The 27,997-nt window shown below is 43.7% G+C and overlaps 1 protein-coding gene across 1 annotated transcript; it reads right to left on the reverse strand.

Annotated features, from left to right (window-relative positions):
- Positions 1 to 46: 46 nt before the first annotated feature.
- On the reverse strand, positions 47 to 27,989 carry CFAP97 (cilia and flagella associated protein 97). Its single transcript, XM_082238375.1, has 6 exons — positions 27,840 to 27,989; positions 23,205 to 24,111; positions 23,054 to 23,125; positions 7,604 to 7,872; positions 2,352 to 2,502; positions 47 to 1,479 (listed from the first exon to the last, which is right to left on the reverse strand). Exons 2-6 carry the CDS (start codon positions 24,079 to 24,081, stop codon positions 1,346 to 1,348), a joined length of 1,503 nt encoding a protein of 500 aa, XP_082094501.1. The 5' UTR covers positions 24,082 to 24,111; positions 27,840 to 27,989; the 3' UTR covers positions 47 to 1,345.
- Between the last annotated feature and the right edge of the window lie 8 nt (positions 27,990 to 27,997).

The raw sequence follows: 27,997 nt of genomic DNA on the forward strand, positions 1-27,997 counted from the left end.
AAGTCACGGAAAGGTTTAAAAGTGCTTAGTAGTTGTTTTTTTAAAAAAAAACCCAGTGCAACCAGAAGATGGCTTGCTCATTTGTACTTCATTCAAGAAACAGTGAAACTCTACATAAAGAACCATTCAATCAGCATAATTGTGCATATACAGAGCTACTGAAATGTTAGTTACATTGCAAGGTCAATAAGAGAGCTTTAGTTCACAGAGGCTACTCTTTTCCACACCACTGTCTAAATGTTTACTGCTTAAGACATTAAAATCGCTGTCAAAATTGAGTTTAATCCACAAAAAGGAGAGCTTCATTTAATTAACAAAAGGGTTGCCAAGCTTTAACAGGAGACAATGGATAAAACCAAATGTACTGCTTAAGTTACAAGTAGCAAGGGTCAGCATAGAAGGTTGGTGGTGCTTATCTCCCGTCACCAGCATGGTTGCACCTTACGAGGAGGCAGAGAAACAAGATGGCCTGTGGAGTGCAAACACATCTGGTGCTCCTGCCAGCGTGTTCACACCGCATCAGGTACGCCTTTGTCTTGCCCCTCCTGGTAAGGGCACAGCAACACAAGGGGAGGGTCACATAAGCACCTCCACCCCTCCATTCTGACTGCTACTGGATACATGTAATATTTAAACATTTAAAGATAACATTTCTCAGTATTAAGCATGGAGACCTGATCAAAAATCATTCTTGGAATGTGACACAGAAGCAGCAGCAAAGCATAAGCTCATCTGAAAGCACTCAGCCAAACAGAACCATTTCAAGAATCACCAGAAAGAAACGGAGTTGAATTGTACTGCATATCGTCACTCTACCATTTCCACAAGACCTCATAAATAATTATACTGAACACCAGCGATGTAATTCTCATTGAAGACTGCAAATTGACTGTGCTAAATTAAAAACAGCAGCTACACTGTAAGAAACAAAAGAATGAGCAACTAATCCAATGCAAATGTTTATTGTACAATGAAAAATGAAATGCATTTTTTTACACTGGTCCAAAAGTGCTACAAGTCCACCCTCTACTCTTCACATCTGAACTTCAGTTGTGACTGAAGAACATAAATAAGATTTACAGTGCCACTTTTCTTATACAAATATATAATTAGCAGAAATACTGATTGGGAAGATATTATCCAACACATATAGTAAAGATCTTGCTTGCTCAAAAAACAACAACAACAATAATAATAATAATCAGTGTTGTATCTGTTTGTAGTTAATGTCACTTTCCAGTGTCCTTTAATCACCAACAGTGAATATTACAATACTCTTGCACAGACTTTACAGCAATCTGCAAATACATCAGAATTAAAAATCTGGTGGCAAAGTGCAAATAACTTAGAGCCAGGCAGTACGAATACTAGTGGGTTTCAATCGCTGCAGGGCACCACTGGATGAGTCATAAACGGGTCTTTCACTTCTCCGACTCACGGTACTAGATGCACTGTGGCTGGATGCTCGCGAAGCACCTCCTGTGGGGAAGGACACAGAAAAGGGAGGACAGCGTTAAAGTGCTTGCATAACTCTGCCATTTTGAAAAACAAAGCCATCCAAAACTATGCAAGCAAGTCCACGTTTTATGATCAGAAATATTGGGTTAGGGTCTTAACAATTGCAAATGGGGCTCAGCTCATGGGAAGGGGCTTTCTCCATGCCTGCTTTCTGCTGCTGTCTTCTGAACCCTCAAAATGCCACTTCTGAGCATCTAGGACATGTGGAGCAATACTTTGGATCCAACCCGTAATGTGTATTTCGCTCTTGAAATGTACCCCCACAGAATCAAAAAATCTGATTTTCCACCCCGTAAATATTCATATATTGTTTTTTGTTTTCTTCTTCTCTTTTTCTTTGTGTCACTTTATTTCTTTATCATGGAAAACTTTTCCATAAAATATTAACACACAAAAAAAATAATCTGAAATTTAGTGCACAAGTAACCCTAACCCAAACACTCCAGGGGACTAGAAGACGCTGAACAGTAATGCGGACTTCCTTTAAAAGGGGGAACATGAACTCTACAAATAATCAACATTCGCTAGAAGGCTGTAATTTGGTAGTCATGTTGCCCAAAACATTTTGTTTGCAAGAAAAATTTGAGAATGGGACTTGTTCATCTCCCCATATAACTCTCAATGCTTAGCTGGACATGAAGGGCGACACACACTGAGCAATGCAAGTTGCCTATGGGACTAAATAGTGGGCTTTAGTAATTTTCTTTTCTTTTCACACATTTGAATCATGTTGAGACTGGGGGATGAAGACACCCAGAATTATGCATGTATACTTGAAAGCATGATTCACTATTACAAAAAAATACATAATAAAAAGCGCAAACTCTGCTTACGAGAAGGGCTGTGGTGGCTTAAGGCAGATTTTCCTCGCCTTGGAGAGGGAGCAGAACTGAGGTAACTCATCTGCCGCTGATAGTCCATGAGTTGTTCAGAGCGCCTCATACCAGCCGTCGGTTTCACTGCTTCAAGCCTCTTCAAAAAAGCCTTAAATTCAATTTGTTAAAAAATATTACTTTTTGTTTAGAGGAAATCCATAGCAGTTATCATAACTAGTTAAAGCTGAATACCATTTCTTTGCTATGATATACCGGTAATTTGTGTTAGGGAATCATGGGCAGCAGAAAAGCTTACTTTTAAAGAACTAAACCAAGCCAAATTTTATGTTGTTGATATAACAGTTAAATGGTAAAGTAGCCCATTATGTTTCCTACCAGCCTAATTCAAACACCAACAAAAAAGCAGTGTCAAACTTTGGAGTGATTGTGAGGTTTATACATTAGATCAGCTAATAGGGTCAGATTGTGAATTTTGTTGTTTTCTGTATTGCGGCTTAAGTATCATTTACCGGTGAGGGCCAAATAGTAATCTAATCGCTGCAGTTACCACTCCTTTGTAATTTATGTTCAGATACTCTTAAACCATATTCCTATAAACATGGGGATTAATGAGAGGAAAGCAGAAGCTGTGAGCCTTTCTTGTTGCCAAGGTATTTTGAACTTGCAAGAATAAACACACACCATCCATTGAGCAACTGCCTGAGGGCCTCGCCACCCTTGCTACATTTGAACATATTTTTTATAAACACCAATTTCACGAGGATAGCTATCTAGATGGCTTATACTGACTTCTGTGTTTAGTTTTGGAAGGAAGTACTGGTAGCTATTATATTCTTGATTTGTGTAGACAGCGTGTACTGTCACTCTCTGCCCCCATCTCCCTGCCCCCTGATCTTTCTTTGTTTTTCCCTTCTTCTTTTTTATATTTGGCACTTAAATAAATGTGGTTGTTTTTTTAAAAGCTCAAACTTACTCCCCCCAACAGTGCTTTATTCAAAATGGAAGTCAAATGTGAGGGAGACCACACACTGAAGCTACCAGCTACACATGAATTATGAAACAACTGGCCAGGGGACTCTTGGACAGATGTTTGGCTTTGTATATGATGTCTCCTCTAATTTCATTCGCAACAGAAACCAGAATTATTTTTCACAGCAGAGGCGGAAGAGTACATTTCAAATCTAAATTTAGCTTCTTTAGCTAGTTGAACTAGAAATAAAATTTCTATCTCGTACCTTAACTCCACATTTTCAGATTTTTATCCCTGCTTCTCTAACAGAAAACCCAAAACTATCAGACATATCTGTGCAATCATTTTGCTTGATGACACTGGTGGGTCATATAAAATCTGAATATTTAGTATGGGCAAGTATGCGAGGAGATAGTGTGTTTGTGTTTCAGTGTGGCGTTGTGGAAAGGATGTCTGCCTTGGATTAGGGAGAGTCCAAGTTCAAATTCCTTCCCTGCCTAAAAGACATCTGAGTGATCTTGGGCCAGTCAAAATCTTGCAGTCAGGATTACCTCACAGAAGAAGGAGGAAAGGCAAGATAAAAATGTAATAATAAAAAAGAGGAAATGCTTTTCTAGAAGAAAATTCTCTTCAGCTACAGCAACGTACTTCACGTTGCCAATTCTGTTTACATGTCACAGTCACAGGAAAAACAGGAAACTGGTTTTTGTCCAGTATAAACAGCTGTCTATATAAAAATGTCCAGAACACACAGAATATCCTGTATTACTTGGCACTGGTTCATTTTCCCCAATACAGATAAAAAATAAGTGCTGTTGTGAACTTTCCAGAAAAAAATGAACTGGAGCATTTCCATAAACAAATAAGGTTAATTTACATTGGATTTCAAATCAATTTAGCAAGTTAGCATTTTACTCCTATTTAGTAAACTTAGCTAAATACTACCCTGTATCACTGCTACTACTAACAGTTACACTGAAATATTCCACTGTCACTCAACAAAAAATAAATAAATAAATTTGCAGTCTGATATTTGGTTCTGAGAAGTAACAGAAGGAAATTTTGGATTAAGGTGCTTAAAAAGATGTCTTCATAAAACCAAGGGCAGGGGAGATAATCAATTTAGACTGAGGATTTCAAAATTTATTTAAACTTACATTGCTATCAATGTGATGCTTGGGGAGAGCGCAGGAAAATGTTCTTGCACTAACTGAACAAATACTTTAACAATGTATTGAGGGGAAAATAGAGAGAAATGGCAAAGAAAGGGCTTTGACTATAATCTAGAGCAGTGGGGAATGTAAAAATAAAAGGTTACTTTAAAATGCAAGTGGAAATTTTACTCATACAAAAATTATGCTATAAGGTATATTATATATAACTAGTTATTTCACAATGGCCAGGAAAGAGTGTCCTGAGGCTATTACGTAACAATTGTCAGAATGACTATTTTCAGATATAACTCAGTCTAAACCATAGGTTAGCATTACAAGAGCAAGCCCCAATGACTTTTGAGATTGTGGATTCCTTCTTATGGCAAAGTCAGAAGCTTTTACTTCCACTTCAATTTAACTGCAGTTTAGCTCATCGCCTGACCCCTAAACTGTGGTTAATCTTCCTTATGATTAACTGAAACAGGCCAGCTTCATCAACCATGGTTTGGCTTGTTTCAGAAAAAAACAACCCATCATTAAAATTAATTAGTTTGTCAGAGTTTGGATGACATGACAAATTGCAGTTAATCTAAAATGGAAGTGAAAGCTTCTGAACCTCTCCTCATGGCTCCAATGAGAGAAGGATGCAGGTCTGAGGCATTCTGTGGGCTGTTATCGTAACACTAAACCATGGCTTAGTGTTATATCCGAACAAGGCCAGCAAATTACATTGATGCTGAACAGTCACATTGAAAGGGCACCTGCCAAGTGAGGAAAATTGAAAACTTCAAAATAAGCTATAAACTTTGTTTTATCCTGTAAATGTGTTTCTATCTAGGAAGGGTAGCAGAAAACAACATGGAAGATCTGCTCCCCTACGAAGGAATGCATATAGAAAAATATGATACGAAGGAAAAAAGATTTAAAAGGATAATTGACTTTAGAATGGGACCAATGACTAAAGACAACCTAACCATGTACCAATAACTAAATGAAGTATAAATGCAACCTGGGTAATTATAATGAAATGTTAAATAACCAAAACAGAAATTGAGCACTCGGTAGTGAGAGTTCACCAAAAAAGAACCTTTTAGGTCAATCTTCTGAAAGATCACTAGTTTTCTGAACAAGTGTGGTCAAGCTATTTCATTTAGAGCACGAGGGATGTGGTTGCTAAAATTGGGAAATATGAGCTCAATGCAATTACAGTATATCAAAAGAACCAACAAGCAAAGAACAAATACATTTGCCTCTTGGTGAAAACATGGACAGATATTTCTGTCTACAGCTCTTAGCAGATAATTTAAGCCCTGATAAAGAGGTTGTGCATGGACCAACCTCATGGCACAAAATTCACCAAGTATGTGTATATGTCAATATATCTGATACTATGAAGAATAATGCAACTGCAGATGTGTTAAGAGGGTGTTTGTGGGAATCATAGTATCATAATGTCATCAAACCATTCTGCGATGAATTTACATCCAGAATATTTGTATGCATTTGTGGTTGCTGCACCTCAAAAGAATATAATTGAACCTGTGAAGGTTCAGAAAGAGACCAACAGAGCAATGGGATTGCAGGGTGGGGATACACAAGGAAAGGCATCAAGTGCTTAGACATCTTAGTATAGGAATTTTTAAAATAAAATCCTGAGTATTGGAGACAGAGTACATTATGTAATCTACTGCAAATTTAGGATTCATAAACCCTTAGCAGAGATCAGAATTCTTATGCAAAAAGCAGACAGACCATGAATCAAACTCTCTCTGTTCCTGCATGTAATAATACTTTGCAAAATTACATTATATTACTATTTGATCAGCTCTAGATAAAGACCTATTACATGGAAATGCGAGTTTCCATTTGCCTCAATATGTGTTACTATGGTTACAACAATGGTTCAATGGTAATGGAACAAGCCAAGATACAGATAATGAAACTGACTGCTAGCTATCGCCTCAATTATTTCCATTTCATTTTATGTTGTGGGCTGTGGTGTAGTGGTTAAGAGCGGTAGTCTCGTAATCTGGGGAACCGGGTTCGCGTCTCCGCTCCTCCACATGCAGCTGCTGGGTGACCTTGGGCCAGTCACACTTCTTTGAAGTCTCTCAGCCCCACTCACCTCAAGGGAGTGTTTGTTGTGGGAAAGGAGGAAGGGAAAGGAGAATGTTAGCCGCTTTGAGACTCCTTAAAGGGAGTGAAAGGCGGGATATCAAATCCAAACTCTTCTTCTCTCTTGGTACTACATAATTTGTTTTTCTTCTTCCATTTTCTTCTTCCTTGCTACCAAGATGACAGTTCAAGAACTCCTCAAGTTAACTTTCTTTTTTCCTAGGGTGTGGTAGATAGGGATCCCTCCAACCCACTCCTTATCGGAGGTGTGGAGCCCTTGTATATAGTAGGCCGCATTTCAGCCATGCAAAAAAGGTTTACACACAACTGTGCATCCAGACAAATAAGGCAGCATGCACACTATTCCTTTAAAGCGTATATGAAGCACATTATTTCCCTCAAAGAATTCTGGGCGCCATTTACCCCTCACTGTGTTACAGTTCCCAACAACCCTTAAGAAACTACAGTGCCCAGAATTCTTTGAGGGGAAGAATGTGCTTTAAAGGTACAGTGTGTACGCAGCCCAAGAAGCATTATCAAAATTTAGGAACACATTCCAGCCAGGGGAAAGTACTCAAGAGGCGCATGGAACAGGGTCAGTGAGGAGGGAGATGTGACTATGGCACTGCAGCCAATAAGACTGGGTGTGCTGCACCATGGTAGTGTGTCCTGCGGTCGGGGGCTGTATCATTGCTGGGGGTTCACTGGTTCCTTCTCCATGTGGGTGGCATGTGGACCTCATAGTTCACACAATGGTGGATTGCGGTTGTATTTCCAGGGGTGCTGGGGGCATGCCATTTTTATATCGCCTTTTATTTTCTGGTTGGCTGGTTTCCCCCTCTTCCCTCCTAGGTTGAACATGGACAGAATGTGGCCTATGTTACAATGACACATCTTTCCACATCATAGTAATAGTACAATGACACTGCTCAATGACTTACTAAAGATTGTAATAGATGCACTTAGTAGGTACAAAACTCTGCTCAATAAACGAAAGAACTTCAACTAACCAGATTCTCTCTGTCAATCCTTTGCTGCTCTCTCTGCCTGTTGATGGCACTGTGGTACATCTTAGGTGATGGGCCTGAAGGCTTCTTCAACGAGGTACTTTTGCTCCTGGGCTTTGCAGAGTGCTTTGTCAATTCCTTTAAGAGCCTTTGGTTCTCCCGATCAATTTGTCGAACTTCCTCATTTGTGAAAGAGTAGTTTTTCCTTGACCCTATAGAGGACTGATCCAAGACCAGCTTCTGTTGTTCTTTTTTCTCCAGCTGCAGAAAAGCTTTAAAAACAGATAAACCTTTGAGAAGCCAACATATACGAAGGGAGTTGTATATCTTCACTTGAAATCCAAAAATATCTGAGTTCAGATTTAACCAGTTAACTTAAGTGAGGGGGTTACCTCATTTTCAGCCTATAGCTTTTAAATGACAACACATGCATATGTAGCAAAAGCTTACAGTAGCTTTTCCCAGCCTGGTGTCCTGTGGGAGTTGCTGCACTATGACTCCCATAATGCTCCAAACCATTGACTATGCTGGCTTGTGTTGTTAAGAGTTGTAGCCCAAACACTCAGAGGGCACTAGATTGGGAAAGGCTAGCCTAGAGAGAACACAATACTGCTGCTACCATGGCATCGAATAATATTTGCAGTGCACTCTTTTGCAAGGTTATTTATCCCAGTTTGATCAATGGCACTTAGTTCTAGAAAATTGTGCATAAGGTTGCAATATTAGGCTCCAAGCGTAAGAGGCACACCAACTCTCATTTTTTTCCAAACAAAAGAAACAGAATGCATGTAAACCATAAAAAGTCATGACATAGCACAGAAGTATACTTAAGGAGGAATCCAACACATATGTGAAGCTGGGTCTATGATGTGTGTTATAATTCTTAAACATGAGCACTGGCCATTAAACACTGGCCATCAAACACTGGGCAATGTGAGCACTTGGCCACATCTAGAAATACATGATGAGCTGATAATATAGATAATTTTGAAAATGTACATGCAGTTAAGACAGAGTTCTAAAACCCAAGGCACACTTGAAAACTGGAGATACTATTGTGGGTGCTTATCACAACCTATTCTATAAGCTATAGCAAAATGCTTCAAGTCTAATTTCAGCAATTTCAGAGAGCCAGTGTGGTGTAGTGGTTAAGAGCGGTAGTCTCGTAATCTGGGGAACTGGGTTCGCGTCTCCGCTCCTCCACATGCAGCTGCTGGGTGACCTTGGGCCAGTCACACTTCTGTGAAGTCTCTCAGCCCCACTCACCTCACAGAGTGTTTGTTGTGGGGGAGGAAGGGGAAGGAGAATGTTAGCCGCTTTGAGACTCCTTAAAGGGAGTCAAAGGCGGGATATCAAATCCAAACTCTTCTTCTTCTTCTTCAGCAGCGGGCAAAGGGACGCAGGAAGAGACCCTGTAGTCACATGTAGTGTACTCACAAGTACCATATTGGTGATCCCTGAGTTAAGATGTCCTACACTGGCAGTTACTATGGAAGAGTCTCTCCATACTTGGAGAACCACACTAAATCAACTTACATTTCTCATCATTGGCAATATGTACACTGCTGAATGAAACATGAGCATTAGCCAAGGACAGTATGTTTTAGAGTTTCAAACACCAGATACTCTGTTCTTCAACCTTGTGTGCTATTGACTTAGGCAAAGAGGTGTGGTTAAGCAACCCAAAGTGACATGGCAAAGGGCCTACAAATAGCACAAAATATTTAAACAAACATTTCTCAACATTTGCCTTGCATTTTTCATTCTGGGGATTGTGGGATTTCATTTCCATGATTCAACTTCTAGCATTGTAGGAAGTATACTGTCTCTGAGCAAAAGCCTTGACTACTGATGATTTCAGGAGTGCTTAGGTCATTTTCAAGAAAGTATCTTGCCTGCTTCTAACCTATGATTCTACCACATATGAAGAAAGGAAACTGTTGCTTTCTGCTGAATGGATACGAGACTGCTCAACTAATCTGTTTACAGGAGGCAGAGGTTATTTCAGAGGCCTCTGGCACAGATCCATATCCTCTAGTAACTTTTTGCTGTTTAGTTTATCAAAAGTAAACCATGGACTGGAATTTAAAATAAAATGCTTCCCAATTTGCAGCAAAGCAGACAACTGTGGAACTGAAGGTAGCCTTAAGGTGTGTGTCTTGGGCAGGCAACGCCCTTGTAAGTGTAACAAAAACCCACAGTGATGTTAGAGACTCTGAAATTGTTGAACAAGTTTGATTTGTCTTTAGGGACTTAAATGGCAAGAGTAAAAGCAGACAGAAGGTGGTACATAAATTTTAAATCTTAATTAGGTTCAAAACCTACAGAAATCAAGGGAACATATGGTGTGTTGAATGGTGTGTTCAGCAACTCTGCATGGATAGGGACCTCCATTACTCTTAGATAAGCTTCTACGTGACTCTCCAAACCCTTACACTGGTGACCAAGATAGAAATAATAAGCAGTATGATAAACTGCAAACAATAGGAAAATAAGTTTGGGGAAAGGGCTACTCAGTTCATGGAAAGAGAGAGAGATTTTAGCTGTAGGGGTATGCAACTACAGTGGTGCCTCGCAAGACGAAAAGAATCCGTTCTGTGATTCTCTTCGTCTAGAGGTTTTTTCATCTTGCGAAGCAAGCCCATTGACGGATTAGCGGATTAGTGCTATTAGCGGCTTTTAGCGGCTTATCGGATCAGCTGATAAGCGGCTTAGCGGCTTAGAAAAAGGGGGGGAGGAAAAAACCCCCGCAGGAACTCACAAGACATTTTCGTCTTGCAAAGCAAGCCCATAGGAGATTCGTTTTGCAAAGCACCTCCAAAACAGAAAACTCTTTCGTCTAGCGAGTTTTCCATCTTGCGAGGCATTCGTCTTGCGGGGCACCACTGTATTTAACAAAACATTTAGCTATTCTCAATGTTTTAAGAGGTTTTAAATATAATTTATTTTAAGTTGCACTGTTTTGCTGCTTAGCTGATTGCCACCCCTGGGCTATGTTGAGAGGAAGGGTGGAACAGAAACATAATAAATAATGATGATGATGATGAGGTGGAAAAGGTAAAGGTAAATGACCACAGGATGGTTATGTCTAGTCAAAGGTGGCTATGGGGTGTAGCACTCATCTTGCTTCAGGCAGAGCTGGCATTTGTCCACAGACAGCTTTCCAGGTCATGTGGCCAGCATGACTAAACCGCTTCTGGTGCAACGGAACACTGTGATGGAAATCAGAGCACACAGAGACACTGTATACCTTCCCGCCACAGCAGTACCTATTTATCTACTTGCACTGGCATGCTTTCAAAGTGCTAGGTTGATAAGTAATTATAAGCCAGGATTCAAAAAGAAACCTAAAAGGGAAAGCCAATGCATACAGAGAAAACAGCTAGTTGTTCCATCCTAATACCCATCTTCGCTTGGGGCGAAATACCAAGAACTGGTAGAAGAGTTGCAGCTAGGGGAACAGTATCATGAGATGCATACAGTAAAGAAAGGGAATGATTTATTTCCAGCAAAAGCACAAAAATTGATAAAAGAGTTTTCCCAAAATTAATAAAAGGTGCTCTCACACTACTTAGTACTGAATTGCATGCCAGTGTAAAATTAAACTCAATTAAAAGTGTTACTCTTCCATGTGCTCAGTTTCTCCCAATATATTAGTATACAATTCTAAGTTACCAGTATTCTACCTGTACTTCAGTTAAATACAACAGGTTTGATTCAAAGGTGCCCTTCTACTCACAGAAAACTGTTTTGTATCTGGCAGTGGAGTGCTAGGTAAGGAAAGTGAAATTAAATCAAAAGATTACATTATGCCTGCATGATAGTTTGTGCACACTAGCAAAAGCATGAAAACAGCCCTATATTATATTATTATAGTACAGTTGTGTGGTTATTTAGCCAATGACAACCTTTACATGTTCTGTTCTAATGCTTTACATATTGGAATGTGGTAAAACAACTATTAAATATTGCATATTAAAGAGTCACTTACACATCTCAACCCTTCATTGCTTGAAGCTTCTACATAGATAATCTCTTCTAAATTAGAGTGCTTTAGTTCTCTGCAATGGATAAAGCACCCCAGTCTTGCTCTATCATACAGTCCCTACGGAGGACAGTTAAAAATGTATTGTTTAATACTGAAACACGAGGTCACCTTAGGAAACAAAGTGAAATCTTAAAACTCCTAGATTAGCATTTTAAAATGATTGTTGCTAGATATAATATATAGGGAAGTTGTGCAAGACTAATCTTTCCTACACCTCACTGAGAACAGTTAAAAATGTGCATATTGTGACCACTTGGCTTCTGCTTCATAAGCAATGCCATCATAAACAAAGGTAAAACAAATGTCCTAAGGCACAAGAAGGGAGTTTTCTACTTCTGGCCCCCCTCCTACAAATAATATAGGAGTGCTTTCATATAGCCAAAAATGTGCTCAAGAATATTCTATCACCACAATTACTATAGATTCATTAAGAGAAGTGCTAATTTTCTAGAAAAAGAGGTGCTGGAATTCATCATGAACACTTCCCTCCTTCTCTTAGAATGGCTATGGAGTCCACCTGAGAGGTGCCGGAACTAAGTTCCAGTGAGTTCCGGCTGAAAAAAGCCCTGATTAAGGGATTGTTGATTTGTTACCTGGCACCAGGTTTTCTCCTTTCACCATGGGTAGAAGTTAACAATCTGGAACAGGGATAAGGAAACTATGGTCCTCCAGATGATTTTTGGCTATAGCTCTCATCATCCCTTACCAGGGATGATGGTTAGGGATAAAGGAGACCAGCAACAAATAATCTGCATGAACATCAGCACCTAGCTTAATAGCTATATTCAAGACTGTCTGCTTCAGCTGCACCAAGGAGTCAAGCCCCAGGCATGTTCTTTGGCAACTTTCGCAAAATGGTCACAAATAAGAAAATATTTTGGGTGGTATTTGTAAACCAATACCAGTTGGTTTGGCAGTTTGGGAGATGCAGCACTTCATGTAATCTGTTAAAAGTTTGTTAGGGTGATCATGTTGAACTTAAAAGGGACTTCACTATCAAATATATTTTATATATATAATTTCCCCCCCAAAAAAAGTACAATTGTGAGATAATCAAAACAAAGATGTCTTACAAGTTGTATTGGAAAGCTAAAAAATGGCAATTGATGCCATGGATATTAGCTATGCCCACCCAGGATAAATACATCTATGTATCTCAACTATAAACCAATCTACCAATCTATAAGCCAAAACCAATCTACAGTTCTTCCTGCCCAACCCGCTTCTGCAGGGAAGACACTGGAACCAAGACTATGACTACCATGAACAACTTCACATATCCTTAGAATATTGCACCTATCCATGGCTTGCAAAATCCTTCTGGAGACAATCCTGGCTTAAAACCAGAGCTTACATATAACATATGTATACATATTTTTATTAAATAGGTGGTCTATGGCAGCACCCAGACTGTTTCCAGGATTAGGATGAAACTATGTGCTAGGTGCTGTACAAAATAAATGTAGATTGACTTTGATTACAGAAATGTTTAGTTACATATTCCAAGTCATGTTTAACATATTGCCCATTAAAGTAACCTCTCTTTGATGCTGCCCCTTAAAGTTCCACATTAGTTTAAATTTCTCTCCCTAATTTCTGCCTACAGCACTCACCTATTTTCTGCCAGCAAATTCCTGAAAACTGGGATGTTTCATCACATTGATCTATAGCAAGTCTAACTGTATGGAGAAATCCTCTTTCCTGCTGTTCAACTCTTGAAACACTTCTGATGCTGCAATGATTACTGCCAGGATGTCATAATGCAGAATCTGCTTACATGACATCAGCAGTGCGTCATAATAGATTGGCACCAGACATCTCATATCAGAGCAGTGTAATCAAATGATAGAAAGCATTCAGCAAACTACATATATTTGTACTAATTCCAGAATCCTCAGCTCCAGCCAATAACTATTCCACAATGTTTGAAGGCATACTGGTGTTATCTCTAGATTGGTTACATTCTTAACTTTTTAAAAACTTTTCTAAAACAAGAGGAGATGCCTATGTGATCATCATCTGAGGCCCTTCTTTGTGTGTCTCCTCCGCAAAAGGTCTGGAGGGCAGCAATATGAGAACAGGCCTTTTCTGTGGTAGCTCCCCTCTTGTGGAATGTTCTTCCCAGGGAGGCTCACCTGGCGCCTTCATTACCTATCTTCAGGTTCCAGGCAAAAACAACCATCCTCTCCCAGGCCCTTGGCTAATTAAGCAATCTATGGCCTTTTAAACTGTGCATGTAGGTGGGGTGTTATCGGGTGGCACTGTGGTCTAAACCACAGAGCCTAGGACTTGCCGATCAGAAAGCTGGTGGTTCGAATCCCCGCAACAGGGTGAGCTCCCGTTGCTTGGTCCCTGCTCCTGCCAACCTAGCAGTTCAAAAGCACGTCAAAATGCGAGTAGATAAATAGGTACCACTCCGGTGGGAAGGTAAACGGCGTTTCTGTGCGCTGCTCTGGTTCGCCAGAAGCGATTTAGTTATGCTGGCCACATGACCCGGAAGCTGTACGCTGGCTCCCTCGGCCAATAAAGCGATATGAGCGCCGTAACCCCAGAGTTGGCCACAACTGGACCTAATGGTCAGGGGTCCCTTTACCTTTACCTATGTTCTTGGTATGTAGTTTTCTGTTTTTATATTGTAAATCATCCTGTGATCTTTAGATGAAATTCGGTAAAAAAAATTAATAGCTAATAATTTATTTATTTATGTTAAATTCTGCAGCTTAGCTGCATTTAACTTGTAAAGAGAGTGCATGACACATAATTCCTCCCATGTTATATCTTTTGCAAAACTGGGCTGTACTTGCTCTTCCGAATGAGTTATAATGTGGAAAGTGTCCTCTGGGTGGACTGAAATCTGTGATTTATTGTGCTAATTTCTATCGTTTATTGTTTTGTGTACAAGGAAGACTTCCGTTCCCTATCATGCATTGACGTGCATGTCCAATTGAGTCAATACAAGTTGTCAAGGAACTGTAATGAGCTACTGAGAAGTAAAGCAGCCACTTCTGCTAATTGACCCAGAGCTCTGTGTTCAGAGAGCTCCAATTGCATTCTAAGACAGGCTTCCTCAACCTCAGCCCTCCAGATGTTTTGAGACTACTATTCCCATCATCCCTGACCACTAGTCGTGCTAGCTAGGGATCATGGGAGTTGTAGGCCAAAAACATCTGGAGGGCCGAGGTTGAGGAAGCCTGTTCTAAGAGTACTAACTCACTTATGCTCAGAGACAGACAAATGGCTCCCTTCATCTACAGGACATTTTAATATTTGCATTACAAAAACTGGAGGCTAAACAGGAGGCTAAAACAGTGTGGTCTTTGCATTGTGTAAATATGTGACATGAAAAATGTACGCAAAAGGAGAAGTTGGGCTGCAAGGGAAAAAAATCCAAAGTCTGTATTTGGGCAATACCTTTATTAGGTCAACCCAAATGCCACAAATTAGCAGGCAGGAACTCTATATTAGATGGCAAACAGAACAAGGTGGGAGGCAGAGAAGGGAAAAGTTGGGTGACAGATGGAGTCTGCATCTGATCACAATCTCAAGATGCAATGTGAGAGAAGAAAGCAGATATTAAAATGAGGTTTCAGGTTGTCTCTGGGGCTGCTGGCAAGAAAGAAAATAAAATTCTCTTCACCTGAGAAAAGATGCATACATTATCAAGGCTCTTCTGGAGTGTTAACAGCTAAAGAACATACCCTTTCAAAAACCAAATTACCAGTGGTGCAAGAACAGAATAAATATTACCTTGAAAATAAGTCTAGCCAGAATTCAAGTGCAATAGGATGACTAAGTATACGATTATCAAAGGATATGAATAGTGTTCTAGCATCACATTTTAAAGCAATGATGATCTGATATCTTTTCAGTCTTGATCTGATAAAACATCTTTAAACATTCAAAAACCACGATTAAGCTAATGTGTACTGCCATTCTGCATCGAAGTGACTTAAACGGTTAATAATCCATATTTATCTCTTTGGTGATATTGAGTTTCTTTTTAAATATATATTTTCAAGAATTAATTGGAATACCCTCCCCTCTCTCTTTTGATTTATCATCCTCTTTCAAAAGTGCCTGAAAAATGTAACATTCAGTTTACGACTGAAGTACGTAATTTTGTGTTGCTAATATCAGATACTATTTCCCCAAGACTGACACCTGGATAGTTCCTGCAGAGGAAAGACATGTGTGAACTTATGTGCAACTGAGGAGACTCCTGAACAGCAGAGTTTCATACACATGACAATTTTATATGCTTGGATTATCATTTTCTCCCTGCAGGAGGAGATCAGCACACGTTTCCTCTATTTCATGCCAGTGAATTTAGTACATTGTGTTCAAACAGTTCTCAGGCAGCATCTAGACTTTTGATCACGTCTTCCCAAGGAGTACAACTACTAAACTTCTATTGCAGTAAAGAAGGGAAGTTTTACAGAGTCCTAGAGTTTTCCCATATTCATGGTTTGCCCTCTAAAACAATACCTCTAATTGATTTTCAGAATAGTTGCTACCATGGGTGCAATACTTTGGCAAATTTAAGACAGTGAGATAAAAAGTATTGAAGGCTCTGTATGGGTTGAGAAAGTTTGAGTCCAATAGAGCATTGATGCTTTAGCCTTTTGGGAATTGATGCTTTCTTTTCCTTATTTACATGGAAGGGTGTTTGGATGTGTTTACCAGAACCACAAACTAACAGACAAGCATATCCTGAATTCCTGTTTCATTATTAATTTGATAATTGTAACGATCACCTCATAACAACAAGTAAAGCCACCTTAATTAAATACATAGCATTGAGTCATCACTGATTATTGCCTCTCAGTAATTTATTCAACAATGAACCTCTGCTAAGAGAGAAAAGGTTGAGATGTATCAGATACAAGCATCCTAACATCTGAAAACTGCCACTTGAAAATAATAACTTATTTTACTATAAATATACACTGAGGGTCCATTGTTATGATGAACTATGAGATCTGGTTGTTGCTGTTTCGCGAAAATGAGTAGAAGGAAAATTGGGTTGGGAGGGCCTTGGTGAACTAGGATCACCACACCCGGTTTATCTTTCAGGAGATAACCAAGTTTCCCCAGTCCCCCTTGAATGTGATTTTTTTGGCTGGGCCGTAGCAGCTCTGCTGGAAAAAAAAAGTGTCTTCCATTGACTGCCTCTTTAGTTTCTAAGCCGTCCACAGAATTTGGCTGCAAATTTCAGATTCTCTTTTCAACTACAAACCTTAGCTAGCAATGTACTATTTAAACACATACATACATAGAATCAAGAGTCTGCTTCAGAGGTTATATGTTGTCATTTATGCTACTATGGCCATGCAGATTTTTACTACTACTCTGAATTCAAAAATATATCCAGTGGAATCAATGGTGACCTTTTGAGCTTGTTGCACAGATGGGTCGGGCAGACCCAGATTCAAACACCCACTCAATCACTAAGCACCATGAGGAAACCTTGGTCCTGTAATTATTTATCAGCCTAACTTCCACAGCAACTTATATGCATTGATGGAAGTATAAAATGGACAGCGAAAACTCTGTGTCTGTCAGGGAACTGACATCGGAGGAAAGGGAAGTGGTAAGGCTCCCAGAGACTGGGAGAGAGTCAACAGCCAAAGCAGGGACCAGCAGGGGGAGCGCGGGGTCTCTGGAGGAGGATCTCAGTAATGCTGAGAGAGACGCAGCAGCCCAGGCAGGAAGCAGCAGGGGAGAGAAAGGGGTGAGAGACACTTCGAGCGAAAATAGCGGGGAGGTGTCAGAAGCAACTGCAGGGAGACCCATGCTTCGCCGGAAGCTGCCACGTCGTGAGTCCAGGAGACGCGTTTCCGTTAAGGAACTTCTTTGCTGGAAGCGCTTCCGCAGACAGCCACTGTCAGACTCTACTAGTGACTAGAGCAGACATGTCTGAGGAGCTCTGTCACACACAGAGGTTTGTGGGGTCGCACAAACTCTGAAGGGGCACAATTTTAAGCACAAGCAGCTAACCATCCCCTGACAGCAGTCTGACAGTCTCTGTACGCTGCCTGTGCAGGAGAAAGCATCATGAGCAACCCAGTCGGAACCGGAGACGCAGGGGTTGGAGCTGGTCCAAGCTTGGAAGAAAGGTATCAAGCTCTGGAGGTCCAACTTGCGCTGCAGACGGCGAGGCTCGAGGAGAGAAGGGCTCAGGATGCTGACAAAAAGGGGAGAACCACTCAGTTCCCCAGAAAGGTACCAGGATTGGTGCAGAAGTTTGGGGGGGACCCCAAGGATTACCATGCCTTTAGGACTGAGATGCAATATGCTCTGAATGTGCAGTTTGATGAGTTCCCTGATGAGGAATCGCGAGTTGCGTTCGTAATTGGGCATCTTGAGAAGGGGGCGCGGGACTGGGTTCGACCCCTGATGGCAACGCACAACGATATCCTAAAGGACACTATGAAATTCTTTCGTGCAATGGATATCATGTTTTCCAGTGATATTGAGGAAGGGGTGGTACGCAGACAGCTAATGGCTTGCAAGCAGGGAAGCAGATCTGTCCGTGAGTACTGGACTGAATTTACCATGCTGATTCACAGATTGGGGTGGGATTTATCGGCGGCACCCATTCAGATGCTATTTGAAGAAGGTCTTTCTTCAGCTGTGAAAGACGAGCTGGCCAGGAGCCCCAGGGCGGGGTCTATGGATCAGCTGACCAAATCTGCGCTGACCATTGGAGCGCGCCAGGAGGCAAGAGCCTTGGAGAGGCGGGAAGGGAGAGGGGAACGTTGGAAGGAGTTACGCATTCCAGACATTCCTGAGCCAGCTTTCCCGCCGGCAGAGCCGATGGAAATCGGAACAGCCCGCGCGCGCGCAGTTTCAAAGCCCAGTGAGGGGGCGAAGAAGGAGGGAAAGGGAGCCCGGAAATGCTATCTCTGCCAACAGCCAGGCCACTTTGCCAGAGTCTGCCCCCAGAGGAAGGAATGGCAAGGGATGGTGGGAGCTGTTGAGGGGGAAGAGCAGGGAGAAACGGAGCAGGTAAAAGCCAACGCCTGGTTGCCAGCAGGGCACTGCAGCCAGGCCAAAGAGCAGTGAAAGTGCCCCTTCCCCAAGTGCCAGTGCCAGAAGCTCCTCGACCTGCTCTAGTGATTGAAGTGTCGCTAGAGCTGCAAAATGGACACCCCCTAAAAATAAAGGCGCTGTTGGACTCAGGCAGCTCCTGCAATTTCATGAGCAAGGAGTTTGCTGCTGAGCACCAGATACAGACTATCCCTTTAAGCAACCCCCTGCAGGTGACCACGATTGATGGCAGGGAACTGTTGGGAGGAGGCGTCAGCTTGCAGACCGTCCCAATGATAATGAGGGTGGCAAGGCACACAGAACTGATAGCGTTTAATGTGGCCACCTTGGGAGGCGCTCCCATTATTTTGGGAATGAGCTGGCTAGCCCTACATGATCCGCTGGTGGGCTGGCATCAAAGAGTGGTTTCCTTCGGTTCCGCACACTGCTTAGAACACTGCAGGGCGGAAAAGGGGTCAGCAGGGGCCCAAGCCACCCTAGCAGGGACGGAAGTGATGGAGAAGGGGAAGGTGCCACCACAGTATGCTGATCTCAGCGACGTGTTCAGCGAGAAGGAAGCGGACCAACTACCCCCGCATAGGCCCTTTGATTGCCAGATCAATTTACTCCCTGGAGCACAGCTTCCTGTAGGCAAGTTGTATGCCATGTCAGACAGGGAGATGCAGGAGTTGCGAGCGTTCATTGACAAGAACCTGAAGAGAGGCTTCATCAGAGAGTCCAAGGCAGCGGGGGGTAGCCCAGTGTTTTTTTGTGGATAAAAAAAACACGGACAAGCCGAGGCTGGTATGTGACTTTCGGGCCCTAAATGCAGTGACAGAGCCGGCGGCTTTTCCTATGCCCAGGATTGATGATATTTTGACCAGGGTGCGAAAAGGAAAGATTTTTACAAAGCTGGACCTAAGGGGGGCGTACAACCTGATACGTATAAGGAAAGGGGATGAATGGAAGACCACCATGTTCACCCCTTTGGGGGCATTTGAATACCTCGTTATGCCTTTTGGATTACAAACAGGCTCCGCGTGTTTTCAAGCCTTTATGAACCATGTACTGGGGCCTTTGCTCTACAAGAATTGCGTGGCCTTCTTAGATGACATGTTGGTGTATTCGGAGAATGAGGAGCAACATGTGAGAGACGTCAGAGAAGTGTTGAGCAGGCTGCAAGCCAACAGACTGTGGGTGAAACTGGAGAAGTGTCAGTTTCATACCAAGGAGGTGGAATTCCTGGGGTACCGCTTGTCAGACAAGGGGCTGGCCATGGACCCCGGCAAGGTTCAAGCGGTGCTGGAATGGAAAACACCCAAGACCAAGAAGGATGTGCAGAGGTTCCTAGGGTTTGGAAACTTTTATCGTAAGTTCATCCGAAACTTCGCCCACCTGACGGCGCCCATCACGGACTGTCTCAGCAGCAAAAAGAAGTTTGTTTGGACGGGGGAGGCGGAGCGAGCGTTTGAGGAACTGAAAAGGGCCTTCGCCTCTGACGAACAACTTCTACATGTGGATTTACAAAAAAAGCTGAGGGTCGAAACAGACGCTTCTGACAGAGCCATAGGGGCGGTGCTTCTTCTGCAGCCGGGGAAGGAGGGGTCAGAGTGGCGACCGTGTGCCTTCTTTTCGCGAAAGCTGAACAAATCTGAGAGAAACTACACGGTGCACGACCGGGAACTTCTTGCGATTTATGAGGCCTTCCGGAGATGGAGGCACCTACTAATTGGTGCACAACAGAAGGTGCAAGTGTGCACGGACCATAAGAATCTAGAGTATTGGAGAACTGCGCGAGTGCTCAACCAAAGGCAGTTGAGATGGGCCCAGGAGTTCTCCAAATTTAACTTTGAGATTTGTTACGTACCAGGCCCGGAGAACGTTAGGGCGGACGCTCTCTCACGCAAACCTGAATATTTGGAGGGAGAGGGTGCACCCGAAGAGACCCATGTTATTCCCGAGGACCGCTGGGTGTGTGGGGCGGCTTTGGTGGGGCAAAGGGAACTGGTAGAGGGAACGGTGCAGGATGAATACGCCCAGGACAAACTCAGGGGTCTCAGGAGGGAGGGAGACAAACCCGGGGGTTTTGAGGAGAGAAACGGGGCGTTGTACTACAAGGGAGCGTTATACATACCTGAAGGGGAATTGAGGGAAAAGGTACTCAAGCAACTGCACGATAGCCCCACAGCAGGGCATTTTGGGCAACACAAAACCATGTGGCTGGTTACCAGGGAATTCTGGTGGCCCAAGGTCAGGGAAGATGTGCGTGAATATGTGAGAGGGTGTGACCGATGTCAACGAGCCAAGGGGGAGAGGCGGGCACCGGCAGGTTTATTAGAACCACTACCCACGCCGGAAAGACCATGGGAGGCAGTGGCAATAGATTTCATGACTGATCTGCCCAGGTCCAAAGGGAAGACAGCCATTATGGTTGTGGTAGACCTGTTAACCAAGATGGCCCACTTTATAGCCTGCTCACATGCGGTCACAGCAGAAGAAACCGCTAAATTGTTTGTGGAAAATGTGTTTAGGTTGCATGGTGCCCCCTTGAGGGTGGTTTCGGACCGAGGGAAACAATTTACTTCCAGGTTCTGGAGGAAGCTCATGAGCTTATTGCATGTAGAGGTGAATTTTTCCACTGCCCGTCATCCAGAAACCAATGGGCAGGCGGAAAGAGCTAATGGTGTCCTCCAGCAATATTTGAGGTGTTATGTGAATGACAGAGAGAATGATTGGGTGGAGAAGCTGGCGTTGGCAGAATTTGCCTATAACAATGCAGAGAACGTGTCCACGGGGATGAGCCCTTTTTTGGCCAATCACGGGTGTCATCCCCGAGCCTTCCCAGGGGGGGAGGGGGAGAACTGGAGCGTTCCTGCCGCAGAACAGTTCGTTGAAGAAATGGAAGCGATCCATCGCCAGCTCCAACTTAATTTAAACAGGGCGAAGGAGGAATATAAGAGGCAGGCAGACAAAACCAGAAGGGAAGGGGAAGGCATTAGGGTGGGGGACCAGGTGTGGCTGTCCACCCAAGGGTTACCATTTAAAGGAGGTTGTAAGAAGTTAAGACCCAAAAGACTGGGCCCATTTGAAGTCACGCAACAGGTCAACCCAGTGGCTTTCAGACTCCGGTTACCGAACCACATGAAGTTGCACCCAGTGTTCCACAGATCATTGCTGTCACCGTATATAGGGGACAGAGAGGGGAGGGTCAATAGGGGACCAGCTATGGAGGAAAAAGAACACAGCTACCATGTAGCGGAGATTCTCGATTCCAGGTGGAGGGGAGAGCAAGTAGAGTATTTGGTAATGTGGGAAGGGGAGCCGGAGTCGGAAAACACCTGGGTCAGGGCAGAGGATGTAGATGACGAGGTTTTGATTGAAACTTTTCATCAGAGATTCCCTCGTAAACCCCAGCCAGTGGCGAGGTTCCGGAGGGAATACTTCGCCACCACCGACGACGAAGAAGAGTTGGAGGGGTTCGCTGATTCCGAGGTGGAGGAGGATTCAGCGAGTCGGAACGAAGACCGATGGAGGGAATTGTTCGAGACGTCTGAAGATGAAGAGGATTCTTTTAGGGGTTTCAGCTCCTCACCGCCCAGAGGAGAAAGTAGGGGCGGGGGAGAGGGGGGCCCTGGAGGGGAGGTGGATGTCAGGGAACTGACATCGGAGGAAAGGGAAGTGGTAAGGCTCCCAGAGACTGGGAGAGAGTCAACAGCCAAAGCAGGGACCAGCAGGGGGAGCGCGGGGTCTCTGGAGGAGGATCTCAGTAATGCTGAGAGAGACGCAGCAGCCCAGGCAGGAAGCAGCAGGGGAGAGAAAGGGGTGAGAGACACTTCGAGCGAAAATAGCGGGGAGGTGTCAGAAGCAACTGCAGGGAGACCCATGCTTCGCCGGAAGCTGCCACGTCGTGAGTCCAGGAGACGCGTTTCCGTTAAGGAACTTCTTTGCTGGAAGCGCTTCCGCAGACAGCCACTGTCAGACTCTACTAGTGACTAGAGCAGACATGTCTGAGGAGCTCTGTCACACACAGAGGTTTGTGGGGTCGCACAAACTCTGAAGGGGCACAATTTTAAGCACAAGCAGCTAACCATCCCCTGACAGTGTCCTTCCTTGAGTTCATTGGAGAGAAGGCACAATATAAATGTAATAAACAGAAATAAATTGAAAAGACATTTATCGTGTATAGAGTGCAGTCTATCTAAATAATAACTTTACCAAACAAATATTTTTGTTAACAATTGCTGTTCCATAGAACTCAAGGGAAAAACTGAAAATGTTTATCCAGATCTGAAAGAACAGCAGAGACATACATATTATATCAGAATGTTATTATTTTGAGAGCAAATTCCATATTTTTAAAGTTAAGAAAATGTCACCTTTCAAAAGATGATTCAAGTCCACAGCCTCCTGCAGGACCTTTTGATGACATTTGTGATCCAAGTCGGGTTCTAAGGAGAAACAGAAATTCAGTCAGGGCTTGTAATTGTTCTCCTCAAAAATGTAAAGCTTTTTGCACCTCATGCTTACCATATAACTCCTGGCTCACATTTTCTTGTCTTTTAACCTTTAGTTTCTTATCATTAGATGCTGCAAGTTCAAAAGACTGGATGGGACTGATGTCTGGAGTTGACAGAGGAGTCACATCAGTCACAGTATCTTCAGACTCTTCTGCATAGTCACCAAGTTTAGGTTTTACTTCCACCGATTTAATTCCTGGGCTGGGTTTTTCTCTCAGAGAAAGAAGCGCCAAGTTACATTTGCTTTTCTTTTTTGAAGAAGAGCAGGATGAGTCTGACAAGCAACCATCTGAATCTGAGCAGTCTGTATCAGAACTACAGGATAGGCAATGTGAGGAGGAGGAAGACGAGGAGGAACTGACTGCAATATTCTTGCTAACCTTTGCACTATTAGACTGCTTAGACAACTTAAGTCTAACCCTCTGGTTTCTGCTGTCATCGCTACTGTCTTCTTCATCTGTATAGTAGTTTTCCTCAGATGCTTTAACTATTTGGTCAACTTGAGAGGAAATATTTTTTCCATGTGTTCCTTTACCTTGTGCTGAAATCCTACCAGATGTACTTGCCTTTTCTGAATTTAGAGAAGCTAACGACAACACAGAATTTTCAGGATCACAAGCACCATTGTTTAATTCCTCCCCCTCCTGAGATTCTGTATCTTTATTTGCTTTGTCTTCTTCTTCAGTACAGTTATCCTCCACCACTTTGGTTTCCATGTTCAAGCCAGGTTTGCCTATAATTGTATCTTCCGTTTGTGTGTGCTCACCATTTCCCTTCTCATCTGTTTTTGTTGTTGCTCCTTTCCTCTCCACATCTTCTTCAAAGTCACTATCGAAGAAAGAGTGATCCACTTCACAGTCTGACACATCTTCATACATACGGTCCATGATCAAAAAAAGGGTGCTGAAATGCGGTTCCTGCAAATGGAATACCAGAATTACTAACTGAGAAATTAAAGAAATATAGGTTCAAAACCCACTCTACAACTACAAGTCAATCAATCAATCAATCAATCTCCTTTATTGGCATAGAAAAAGTGCATTCTATACATGGATCGGGGACGCACGTGGCGCTGTGGGTAAAACCTCAGCGCCTAGGACTTGCCAATCGTAAGGTCGGCAGTTTGAATCCCTGCGGCGGGGTGCGCTCCCGTTGCTCGGCCCCAGTGCCTGCCAACCTAGCAGTTTGAAAGCACCCCCGGGTGCAAGTAGATAAATAGGGACCGCTTACTAGCGGGAAGGTAAACAGCGTTTCTGTGTGCTGTGCTGGCTCGCCAGATGCAGCTTGTCATGCTGGCCATGTGACCCGGAAGTGTCTTCGGACAGCGCTGGCCCCTGGCCTCTTAAGCGAGATGGGCGCGCAACCCCAGAGTCGGACACGACTGGCCCATACGGGCAGGGGTACCTTTACCTTATACATGGATCAGAACACAATACAGTTAACAAAACATAGTAGGAGATATTTTACGATAAAGCTGTCCAGACATTGTGAGGTATGAAAATGGCTCTTAGGACCTATGGTGATGTAATTTCATGGCGTCACTCAAAAATCTTGCCACATTCTTCACAACGTCATTACTACAATTGTTCAGAAGATAGAAAACTCCGGAAGAGCCAGTGTGATAAATCCCCTCCTTCAATAAGGGGGCCAAATACTTATCATATATTTTTGCATAAAATGGGCAGTTAAAAAAACACGTGTGTGATGCATTCAACCTGTTTTGTACCACAAGGGCAGTATCAGAGCACGGGATTTTCGAAAATCAACCTTGCAAAACTGCAGATGATAAGACATTAACTCTTGCGAGGGAAGGAGCTCTGCGTAGGTGGGGATTGTAAAGCTGGTGTAAATATGGAATGTCCTGGCCAAAGAGGGTGGAATTCCCAACCCCAATGGGGAACAGGGTTTATTGGCTGTGCTGCTAAGGGTTTGGAATTCAATCTCTAGGGATTCTGTGCTTGATTGTATGGAATGCTTCCAATTGTGGGAGCATAAGCAGCAACTTGAGTGATAGGCCACAGGTTCTGATTTCGCTTTCAATGCAACCTAACCATTTGGAGTGGTGGGCTTCCGCCATGTGGAAAGTTAAAGAAGGATTGGACATGAAATGTAGGCAGAGCCAGAATTTTATAGTGGTGACCCATGCTTTGGTTTAACTACAGGTCTTATAGATCTGCTTAAGTTTGCATCCCTGTATCTCTGTCCAACTTTATGTCTATGCATAATGTTAATCATTTATCTCTTTAAAAAAGACAATAATGATCCTAGAGAGGATTTTGTTGTCCCCCCCCCCACCATTTCATAAGGAAATCACATTTATTTGATATTGCATGGAATTGCTTGGTTTTGTTCTGAGCTTAACATTTCATATAATCTAAAGGTGCACAAAAGCTTGCCATGCTGAATCGACAGCTCCTGGCCAAGTCTCACATAGAAAGCCACTAAAATGCTTCCATAGGAACTCAAGGAAATGCAACATAGAAAAATACAATTTTTAAAATGTCTGATAATTGCCACTGTTGCTTCCTGAGTATCACTGTTGAAAGCGAGGGAGGATGCAGAGAACATTTCACAGATGCATGTGCTGCCAACTGTGTGTATGCAAAAGGCAAGCACGCTGGCAGGCATGCGACACTGATCTGGACTATTCTAGTCATGGAAAGGAAGTATGTTTTACAGTGGAAGTGGGGAACCTGTGCTCCCAATGTTGTTTGACTACAATTCCCATCATCCCTGACCACTGGCAATGGTGGATGGGGCTGATGGGTGGTGGAGTCCAACAAATACTGTATTTACTCGAGTCTAATGCTCCATCAAATCTAATGCGCATCTCAATTTTCGCAACGTAATTTGGCCAAAAAAGGTGAGCATTAGAGTTGAGTAAATATGGTAAATTGTTATAGACTGAGGGGGTATTCCCCCTAAACCTTAGGAATGAATAAATGTTAGGATTTTGATTAATTGAGATACTGATTAAGACACAAACTTCCCACCGCTCAGCAGCGGGAGGGGCAGGCACCCGGTTTATGTAACAATATGAAAGGCTAAAGGTAAAGGTAAAGGGACCCCTGACCATTAGGTCCAGTTATGACCGACTCTGGGGTTGCGGCGCTCATCTCGCTTTATTGGCCGAGGGAGCCGGCATACAGCTTCCAGGTCATGTGGCCAGTATGACTAAGCCACTTCTGGCGAACCAGAGCAGCGCACGGAAACGTCGTTTACCTTCCTGCAGGAGTGGTACCTATTTATCTACTTGCACTTTGACGTGCTTTTGAACTGCTAGGTTGGCAGGAGGAGGGACCGAGCAATGGGAGCTCACCCCGTTGCGAGGATTTGAACCGCCGACCTTCTGATCGGCAAGTCCTAGGCTATGTGGTTTAACCCACAGCACCACCTGCGTCCCTGTGAAAGGCTACAGGTTGCCTAAGCCTGCTTTACAGAAAGAAAGGATCCATATTAACAGATGCTGTAAAGCTCTGCCACTCTCTTATCTTACACTACAGGTATCTATGTATTGAGGTAAACAAAAGGAAGCAGGCTCCAGCCTGCCTGGATACCGCTTTATTTGATCTGGACTCCCTGGCCCATGGCAAAGAAAAATGAAGAAGGTTGTAGAATGATCTATACCACTTCAGACTGTTGGTGAGGTGGATGAATTGCTTTTTAACTTTTTTTAAAAAAATAAAATCTCCCTACATGTAGAAAGCTAGCACAGTAAGGAGAAGCCTGGGCTAGAATCATTGTCTCCTATGTGCTTCCCTGCCTCACTTCTACGTGGTAGGAGGCATTTGTATGTTTAACATTATGAAGGATTCAAAACAGACTTCCTCCCCACCATCACTTGCATCTGAAGCAGTACAGCCCAACCTATCCAGCTCTGAGTAATCTGCTACCTATCTAGACCAGGTCCACCCCAGAATGCAGGATGCCCACCGCTCCTTTGCCTGCACAAAGCGAAGTTTAACACTGGGAGATGGCTTCAGGCTCACTCTTCGAAAAGGCATAAGCATTCCCCATTCGAGGTAGAGCTCAAACACCACGTGCCCTCCCCAGTCACAGCCAAACAGGCTCCGGCTGCCTAGGAAGACATCTGTCAAGAGCGCGGTTTCCTCCCTCCTGAGTCGTGACCGCGATGCGTCAGGGCGCAATGGGAGCGACTATAATCGCGCGCAACTCGCCCCCCTCCCGCAACGACCTTTGCTGGCGACAAAAGCCCGCCCGCACGTCAAGCCGAAGCCTGATGATAATTATTGCAGCGACATAGCACGGAGGATTAACTAAGGAGCTTCTCGAAAAGGCTCGGCCCCTCGCGAAGGAGGCTGCATAGAGAAGGCTAGCCACGCGCAGAAAATTGATTTCATGCAGGCAGGGTCGGACGGAGGGCAGACCCCTTCCTCTCCTCCATTGGAAAAAAGGCCGAGGAGTCCCCGTCCCCCGCCACCACGGCCAATGCTCCTCCGATACGTCGGAGGAAACGCCGGCACACGCCCGCCACCTTCCCGCTTTGTTGTGGTTACACAGCCCGCGGCGAGGCGTCGGAGGGCGGCGGGTCGGCGCTCTGCAGCTGCGGCTCCGCCGATACCCACCTCCCTGCAGAGGAGGCGGGAGGGCGAGCAGTCTGGAGCAAGAAGGCTCGGGTACTCACCGCGGGCCGGCCGGGCAGAAGGCGTCGCTAGCGGCCCGGCGCTTGGAGGCCCCTTCGGAGAGCGCTTCTCGCCTCGCGCTCTCCACCAAGCCCGGCTTCTCCCGCCCGGCCTTGTGTTTGCGTAACCACGGGAAGGGCGGGATTGGGGAGAGGAGGGG

Source organism: Podarcis vaucheri (genome assembly GCF_965113315.1).
Source record: "Podarcis vaucheri genome assembly, chromosome: 9".
Lineage (NCBI taxonomy): Eukaryota > Metazoa > Chordata > Lepidosauria > Squamata > Lacertidae > Podarcis > Podarcis vaucheri.

Coding starts and splice junctions, on each gene's coding strand:
- CFAP97 (XM_082238375.1), bottom strand. CDS start 24,081: ATGGACCGTATGTATGAAGATGTGTCAGACTGTGAAGTGGATCACTCT. Junction 2,503..7,603: donor GGATTGACAGAGAGAATCTG/GTTAGTTGAAGT, acceptor ATTGAATTTAAG/GCTTTTTTGAAGAGGCTTGA. Junction 1,480..2,351: donor AAGCCACCACAGCCCTTCTC/GTAAGCAGAGTT, acceptor CCTTCCCCACAG/GAGGTGCTTCGCGAGCATCC.